The 9,657-nt window shown below is 45.2% G+C and overlaps 1 protein-coding gene across 2 annotated transcripts in view; it reads right to left on the bottom strand.

The window, feature by feature from the left end:
• The window catches only part of tsc22d2 (TSC22 domain family 2), a 34,801-nt gene extending 26,277 nt beyond the window's left edge, over positions 1 to 8,524 (bottom strand). For both annotated transcript variants that reach the window (XM_029500389.1, XM_029500388.1), the window contains exon 1: positions 6,520 to 8,524. In XM_029500389.1, the coding sequence (XP_029356249.1) occupies positions 6,520 to 8,111 (1,592 nt within the window). In that variant the 5' untranslated portion in view covers positions 8,112 to 8,524. The remainder of the gene's footprint in view (positions 1 to 6,519) is intronic.
• Positions 8,525 to 9,657: the final 1,133 nt, after the last annotated feature.

Here is a 9,657-nt window from a genome sequence, read left to right on the forward strand (position 1 = left end):
TAGGGTACATACTTAACATACTGAAACCACTCGAAAGAGGGGTCTAACCTGTTCTGTGCCGAGTCCATTTTGGAAAAGACAACAAACACAAACAGTTTGCACACACTGTCCTAATTCCTAGAACAGGCTGCAACACACACACACTGCGGCGGATTCAATGGCCTCGCTTCCAGCAAAAACTGAGTTAGTTATGGTACGCCGCCAGGAGCGTGGTTGTTTACTTGCTTTGGCAGGTCCACTCTAATTGGAAGTGATCCCCTGACCACATCGTGCTGAGATAACAGGGTGGGTCCTGCTATGCTAACTTGTTCAACCACTTTGCCTCACACCACTGGCCTCTTCAGATCTTGGATTTTATTTTATTTTTTTAAAGGAAAAAAGAGGAAATATATAACAAACTTGACATGTTTTGAAATCAAACAAAAATCACTGCACCCTGGCAAACAGAGATGGGATTGGTTGCTTTGCTTCCACGGAGCAACAGCAAATGAGATGAAATCATTAATGAGTACGACAAGAGGAGTTCAAGGACACATCATTAAAAGCCGACTACTGCCAGTGACTGTGCTTGTAAAAAAAAAAAAAAAAAGAAAGAAAAACGCTGATTGCTCAACATCAACTTTCCCCCAATTTAAAAAGAGGAGAGAAAAAGTACGAACTGAGGCTTTGGAGGCAGAAAACAGGGAGTGTGTTGTCAGGTTAGTTAGGGATAGACAGTCAGTCAGTATCGGGACAGACAGGGAGACGGAAGGCGGGCCAGACGTCCATCCGAGCTGGTGCGAGGCGGTCAGTACAGGCTGCAGCCCGAGGCGTCTGACAACCTCTGTCACTCAGGTCTCCTGGAACGTGTCCCCCGGAAGTTCAGGCAGCCGCTAGCTATCTGTGGAAAATAAGCTACCGCCTTGTTTCCAGACACTGTGGCAACCAAACTACAACCTCTAACACACACCCCCCATCCCAACCCTGACTCCTCATCCCACCATGTCCTCACTGACTCCCCTTTTGTGTTCAGCTGTCAAACTGCCAGGAGGTAAAATGGAGGGAGCTGCTACCATACAAGTACTGAACATGCTCATTTTAAGCTTCAGTGGCCCCATGTGTCCGATTGTGTAACAGTTATTTCTCTCCTGAGCTCATGAAAAGATCCAATATATTTCTTTCCAAAAACCAACACAAACTTTGACAATTTGTTGTCAAGTAGGGTTTGGTTTTGCAACTATTAAGCTTTTGTGTGGCCAACAATTGTGTTGTTGGCCACACAAAAGCCAATCAGACCTGGCTGAAATTAATCAGCAGGAGGGCGTTTGGGTGTTTGTCAGCTCAGATGAACCTGTGAATTTTCACTCCTCGTCCAGCAGTAGCATCTCAGACATTTCACCTGTCAAGCACTATGCCGTTAAATCAGAAACACACAATCACTGATAATGTATGTGTGGCGGATAATAATAATGGTAGAAAACGGTATTACAGAACCAGAGAGAAGGAGACAGGAGGGATGGGGGGATGATGTGGGTCAGACTCGGGTCACTGCAGTTTGGACAGAGGCTTCATGAACAACAGGGTCACCAGAGTTTAACATTAATGGCTGCCCAACAGAACAAATTACATCAGCACTGGAATTGTGCCTAACATGCAAATAAAATCATCTACAGATTCACTATTAGCAGATTTAAATAGTACACTGTACAAAAATGAGAGGATTTTCTTTTTAAGTGCAACAAAAGCTTCAGCATTCTTTATCTGCTTAAAATAAAGAAAAAAAACAAATGAAGAAAAATCTGCCAAATTTCCATCTACAGTCTCCAATTACTTTGTCAATGTATCCACTAAGTATGAACCCCACACTTCAGACCAGTTGGCAGGTTGAGCAATTTTTTCATGTCGTCAGCTAAGAGACATTAAGGGGTAAACACATATGTCGCGACATAAATTGGCTGGTAGCGTCAAAGATTTACCTTTTCCCACATCACAAGGAGCAGTGATTGATGAAAACAGTTCTTCTTCTGACAGGCTGTATTCACTGCATTTGGAGGTGGGCGGCTCACACTTTCCATCGAGATAAATTCACACACACTTTGCAGCTGACCTTTCATAAAGCCTCCAATCAGATTACAGTCTTCTGTGACATTCAGCGTGAGTGGGGAGAAATTAATCTTGTGAGTATCGCAGTTTCCGCAGTTGCACTGTGACGACATACGTTGGCTATCAGACGACGGCAAAGAGGTTTGGCAGCTGGTTGACTTTTCTTTTGTTTGGCCAACTTCAGCGGATTGTTTGCTGATGGGAATGGCAGACGTTTAATCAGGCAGAAACCAACTAAAGTTTATAAAAGACGGTGGCACATTCAATAACCTTCACCAAGCCACGAGGAACTTCATGCCTGGGAGTCACCTATCACAACTTAAAAGTGTGACAGAAGCACATATGTGCAACACTGTAATAAATCTGTCGTCAAATGTCATTTTACAGGCTTCTTATGGAAATAACTAATAACATTTTTAGCTCGGTAAAAATGCCACTCAGGTTTGTTGGCATGTAGCTTTTTTGTTTGTTTGTTTTTTAGCAAGACCCAGCCACTGAAACTGCCTCTAGAAAAATGGCAACCACCACAGTCATGCTGCTCAACAAAGTGAACAAAGAAAAACCAGCCGAGTAAGAGTCAAATTAGAGGGAGAGCATGTCAGGTAAAGGCAGAGGAGAGGCGGCATTTCTACTAGTAAAGCAACATAAACACTGGAACTTCCTGTTAAAACAAATCATAAATATTCTGCCACACAGACTAATTAAAAACTGCAGGCCAACAAACGAATGGGTGACATAGCATCAGCTGTGCACCAACATGGCTAAAAGTGTAAGCAGCATCGTCAAGTCAGGGTAGACCCTTTGTTTGGACATGCGAATCAGATGTAGCAGCTGGGAGGCCCTAGATCTCCAGTTGATGACCACCATATGTTACAGTAACTAAATCTTTTCACAGGTATCACTGTTTATTGGAGATTTGACCTCTCTGCCTCTTTGCCAGACCTCTTGACTGTGCCTGTGGATGGTGCTTGATGTGATTTCTGCTGATATCAAAAGTATGACTCAACATCTGCAGTGGAATTCAAAACATGTCCCTCCTGTGACTCATATTATCAAGCCTTCCTGTGAAAATCTAAGGTATCTGTGGGATGTGCACGGATACCAACAAGCCCCTGTTCGCAGTATGACTTATCAGTTACTGGATAATAAATTGCAAATTGTCCAACTGAATTTATTCAGACTTTATTTTGTTTTTATGCACCTCAGCAACCATTGTTTGTTGGCTTGGGAAAAAAAAACAAAAAAAAAACACACACCCAATTATGGATTAATAAATGGATTAAACATTCCTAATTGAGCGAGCAGTGTGTCTGTGTGTGTGTGTATGTGTGAGTGGAAGGGGGGGGGGGTGTTTCAAGGCCAACTGCCCTTACTGAAGGAAGCCAATTTGTCCCTGGGGCAGCTTCATTACTTTTTTTTTTTTTTTTTTTTGGCACAGACACTGCCTACTGAGCGTAGACGCTAACCATCCCAAGCTGAGGGGAAGTCGTTCTCATCTCACAACTCCACCCCCACAATGCTTTGTTCCACTTTTGTGATGCACCCTAATTCAAAACAGACCCAAACAATCAAACTTGGACCAGATTCCTCCACAAGGCTGAGCTCGTGCATAGAACAATGCACCTCTGACAAGAGAAACTCTGGAAATCTGTGTCCTGTTACGTCCCGGGGTGTGTTACTTCAGATATGCCTCCTTAGGGTCTCGCTCAGATTTACAAGAAATTTATGAGTTAACAGGGCATTTTAATTACAGTTGATGATAATTAAAATTATGCCTCCCAATGCTAATTTGCCTTTGGGCCTCAGTCGACAAACTGCACAAGTTTCTGAGGTTGACCAGAATTCAACATGTGTGTGCTATATGAAGTCCACAAAGAACAATTAGTGGAAAAAGGGGGAACAACAGGCAGAGAGGGATTTAAGTCAGTATCTCACACAGAGTGAATAAATACTTTCAGGGAATGAGAGGGTGGGGCGCAGTTAGCTATAAATCTCATTAGTGAAAAGGGTCAGTGTGGAACCTTTCATCACACACTTAACATTATAATTAAATAACTGTCATAAAGTTTGCAAAAACTAGACTTCATAGTCAAACCACACAAAAAAAAAAAAAGGAAAAAAGGCCTAGCTGTCAGCTGCTTGCATAGTCAAAGTCAGTCCTGTATGTTTCTGAAGTTGGTCTGAGTTTATTGTGCTGGCATAATTAAGACAGAGAGACATGGACAATGAGGTATTTTGAGCATTAGAGGCTTTGGAGCTGACTTTTCATCATTACCGCTCCAAAGAATGAGAACTCCTGATCAGATAAAGATAGAAACTTCAGACCAGCTCTAGAATGACCCAAACACATGAGAGGAACTTTCTGTGTTCAACTTCTCTTTGGTTATTCTGGTTTATATAATATGCAAGCAGAGTCTTTATTGAGTCACATATATAATTAAATGAAGTTGGGCTCAACCTGAATATGTGCAGACTTGGCAACATATTTTAAAGAAGACAACTTGATAAAGAAAAACAGATGAGAAACTATGAACTCTGTGACAGCTGTGGCATATTAACAAGTTATTTTTGTTATATTCATATATCATGAATTGAGCAAAATACATTGCAGCAATTCAAACCTGTATAAAGTTGTGGTTCACCTGGACACTACAGTCAGTTCTGAGTCTTATTTTACAGGCAAATCCTAATAAAAATTGTAACTATACACCATCACTGAAAGGTTTTAGATCATGCAAATGAACTCAAAAACATTAATGTTTCATCGTAAGGATGTGATTTAGCATAAAAAAAGAAAATTAAACTTTAAGTCTAATTGCAACATGAGAACAAAAAAGGGGCTCAAAACACCAACAAGTCACTGACAAGTCAACACTTCACTAAGCTGATGTGTCAACGTGGACACGCCTGACAGGCACTGGAGTCTGAGAACCAGACCAGAAATCAGCCATCGTCCTTCTGATTCAATGTGCCCGAGTCATCCCTGCCACACACACACAGACTCTTAGGTGCCTGCCATCATCACCACAGGTGTGCCGTCTGTCTGGCTGTCTGTCCGTCCCCTCCACCCCCTCGACATGTTCTGTCCTGTCCTGCTGCCAGCATCACCATAGATACTCAGACAGCCACTGATGTCACCCACCCCATCCTCTCTCCTCAAACACACATACATACACACACTCACAAGGAAACAGGCACTGGCTGTTCCTCTCATGAAATCAGGGACAACACACACACTTTCTGCACTCCACACTTTATCAACCCGTGGGTGATGCTGCTATGATTAAGTCTCGTGGTAAACAATGATTAGTCTCTGCAATATCTGGACTGTTGGTGATAGAAATCAGGCCATAACCTCCAAAACACACACAAACACACCTCCTCTGGCTGTACCATTCATAATAAGCACTGAAGAACAGAACAGCGCACAAAGATAAACACGAGGCCTACATAAATACAGGACAAACCGTGTGTGTGTGTGTGTGTGTGTGTTGACGCCACACTAGGTCATTCTTGGCTCAGAGTCTCCTCTGCTTGCTTGGAATGGCAAAGAGTGGCAAATGCTGCAGCTCAAGCTGTGCAAGGGCTGTCAGACAGACCCCAAAAATAGCCTTAGTGTGTACATTAGAGTTGTACTTTAAGAGTAATGTGGGCACATGAAGAGGTGGCATTTACAAGATTTAAACTTGGGAGACCGGGATCACTGCCCAGGGCAAGTATGCAAACCATCTTTCCAAGACAGACAGGAGAGTAAAAACCAGCCTCCTACGTTTTGGGGAGTTATTCCCTTCTCAGCTACAAAACACAGCTACTGCATGTGTTGTAACTTATCCAAGTGCTTGTTAACGCCCCCTAAACCCAACAAAGCCTGAATGGTTGAATAGAGGCTTGAGGGATCGAGGCTGTGAATGTCTAGAGAAAGAAATAACCAGTTAGCATTTTGTTGGGTGGCTATTAACGACAAGGACAGAAAATTCCTCCTGACTATGCCAGATTTCATTGGCTCCCTTCTCCTGTTGTCCCTCCTTCCTCCCCTTCTACGACTTGACACTTACAAGCGGAGCTGACAAAAATGTGCATTTGGTTTCATTGTTCTGTAACTACAAGCAAACCCATCAAATTGTAGCATGCATAATTTTGGTGCTGAGGAAGGGAGAGGCGTTCGCCACAGTGCAGTATATGACCACACTGCTGCAGAATGCCACAGGAATGTTTAATATGCAGGAAAACTTCCAGATGCACACATACCACCTCAAACAATCCATCAGTGCTGCTCTAGATGCATCCCTTTTTTGTCTCTTCATACACTAAAGCAAACTGATAGCTTCCATAATCATAATTGTGAATTGCTTTTAACCCTGAGCTGTGCACTTTGAAACAGTAAATATAATTTATGAGAGTAAGGTTTACACATCTCATAGTGTTTTACCATCTTACCTGTCCTCATCCACATCCATGGTGATTTGGATGCCGAATAGATTGTTGACAGGAGTGGGCAGGCTGAGGCCTTCACTGATGAACGGCTTTACACCATCTTTCCGTGGCACCACACCAACACTGGGCAGAGGCGGGGCGTCAGACTTCTGAACGCCATCTTCTGCCTGGTTACTAAAGCCTGATGTGGCTCCTCCGTGGGCTCCCTGGGGGTGGACAAGTCCTCCTGTGCCAGGGGCCGGACTGGGCACACCTGGAGGGGTGTTGGTGGTACTGGGCACTGTGGCAGGCACGTTCTGAACACCGCCATGGGACGTGGCAGTGGTGGTGGTGACGGAAAGTGCAGGGGCAGTGCCTATCCCTCCTGAAGGCTGAGTCTGGCTGCCACTTGCTGGTGCTTTTAGCAGCATGCCCTTGGCTGAAGCAGCTTCTCCGCCTAGCCCCTGGACTCCTACACCAGCAGAGGTGATGAGAGGCGAGGGTACCTGGCTGCTTGGAGCCACAACAGGGAGCGTTGTCATGGGAAGGTTCTGACTGCTTGAGCCAAAGTGCTGTTGACGATAGTCCGCACCCGAGAGGCCCACAGATTGATGAGCAGAGTAGGTAAACTGCTGGGGCTGCGTGGCAGGAGGCATTATGGGAGACTTCTGCTGCATGCCACCTTGGTGCACACCATTGAGGCTGTTGGAGAGGAAGGTCTGAGGAGCAACAGGAGGCTTATTGACCTGAGCCTGCTGTGCTTGCTGTGACACTGTAGTTGTATACCCCGTGGGCTGGAAGGCACTGGCTCCGCTCCCTATCTGAGGAGCCAAGCTGTAGCCTTGCTGCTGCTGCTGGTGCTGTAATTCCGGAGGGTGGGAGTGGGCGGCATGCCCGGCAGAGTAGCCACCGTCCGCCGTGTTGTCAGACGCCTGGGCCGGAAAAGCACTACTAGTAGTGACTACAGAGTTACTGGTGGCCCCCAGCCCGCTGTCCCTGTCTATACAGTGATCCAGGGTCACAGATGGCCGGATGCTATCCACAGTCCGATTAACACTGGAATCTGAATCTCTGTCATAGAATTCAGTGCATGTCCACCTGCCCCTTCTGAAGGGCTCTCCGGTACCATGGTCAAGTTTAATGACCCTGAAACGGGAACTACAGCTGGTGCTAACGGGAGCTGTGTGAGCCACAGCGGTGGGGACGGTGGCCGCTGGGGCCGTGGACGGAACAAAGGGCTGAGCTGAGGCCGGCACCGTCACACTTCCTCCTCCTACATTGTGCGGGGTGACCCGACCGGTGGCCAAACTTTTATTATAGGGCAGTCCGCCGTTGACAGGACCCGTGGTGGTCCCGGTGGTGGTGGTGGTGGTGGGCGGCTGGCCCTCCTGCGGCTCCCCGACATTGTTCAAGGTTTCCTCGGACGAACTCCTGTCACACACCCCCAGGTCGGCCCTGGAAACGTCAAATATCTCCGACGACACGTCCTCCGTCCGGGACTCGTCCGGGTCGTCCAGGCTCTCGGTGTCGTCGGTGATGCTGCTGGCCGCCACCTGAGCCTGCGTTACACTGGTGATCTGGAAACAACTTTTCTTCTTCGCTGGCATTTTCGACATGTTTAGTCTATCTGCGTCAAGCCTGTCTGCTCCCAGATATTTAAATAAAACAATAATAATAATAATAATAATAATAATAATAAGACCCGCAAGTGGTGGACTTGAATGTCTGGGCGAAGTAATTCACAGCTGAGGGTTTTGACACGGACACGTACCGTCACAGTTCATTTCCATACCGTTCCTCTTCCTCTCTCTTGGCCGAGAAAAAAGTGTCACAACCGAGGCCTCAAACTCCCGGCGGCTCCGCTCCTTTCCTCCCCCCGGCCTCCTCTAAGCGCCGGTCGGCCTTCTTCGCTGCTGGTGTCCCGGCCGCGGAGTAGCAAACAGGCCGTTGTCAAACTTCTTGCTCCGGAGCTTCCACCGGCTCTTCCGTCTGAGGCGGGCCCGGTGTGTGTGTCTCTCTGCCCGCTCTCCTCTCTCCCTCCCTCCCCCTCCTCCCCCCTCCCCCCTTCTCTCTTCTTCGCTGGTTTTCTCTAGCCGGAGTTAGCTGGTGCTAGCTTGCCTTCCCGACCTCGGTGCCGGCACGGGCGACATCCTGACGGAAACAAAACCCGCGGGCGGCCCGAAGATGGAAACAATAAACGTTGAAAAACGTCCCAAAGTCGGTGAAGTTTTCTTGCCCCCCCTCCGGCTCCCCACTCTACTCCCCTCCCTTCGTTCGGCCGTGAGGACAGCTCACTTTCGGCAGCTGCTACTTAGCAGCTAGCTGACAGATAACCGGTTCACCGCAGCGGCTGAAGCTAACTGAAGCTAACTGCTCCGCTGCTACCTCCCGACAAGATGGCAAGACCGAAGTGCATGCTGGGTATGGAGGTCAAACTCCTTAAATAAATATATTATTTTTTAAAATCAACTTCAACCAGAAGTGTTTATTTTATATACTGTATGTTAAACAACTACGATTATGATTATGTAATTTACAGATATTTCTCAAGAACAAGGAATGAGATCTTAAATCTGTGACTCCGCCTTAAATTAATAATAAACACAATATTCCGCATGGCTGCTGCGCTTTGTAAACTTAATATTTACATATATATACTCTAGTATTTATTTTTTGATTCTTCTTTTTTGAGTCTCCTCATAAAACCATTCACTTCAATGTTTTCTTTTTTAATTCCTATCTACATTATAACTCAAATTTGGGCACACGTCTGGTGATATTTCTATTTCTGTTGTGAACAACCTGGGACAGGATTAATAATGTATTTCTGACTCTGAACTGTATTCAATCTGCAGTTACAAAAAAAATACATTTTTTATTAATTACATTTTATTTTATTAGATTAAATGATATCAGAAAACAAGAACATGTCCAAAATCAAATTCAGGAAGTGTATTTTTAGTGGTCTTAAGTACCAAAATGGGACCAAAACCGCAAATGTAATGTCAAAAAATTGTAAAATTTGTGTGTAAAATATAGAGCTTATTGAACATCACACAAAAAACTTTTTTTAGATCATCTATCACAACCTTTTTCTGGTGAATGTTATCAATATATCAACTAGAGATTATATCGTTTTGAAATAATGTTAAAACATCTAGT

This window comes from Echeneis naucrates, chromosome 4 (genome assembly GCF_900963305.1).
Source record: "Echeneis naucrates chromosome 4, fEcheNa1.1, whole genome shotgun sequence".
In the NCBI taxonomy this organism is placed as follows: domain Eukaryota; kingdom Metazoa; phylum Chordata; class Actinopteri; order Carangiformes; family Echeneidae; genus Echeneis; species Echeneis naucrates.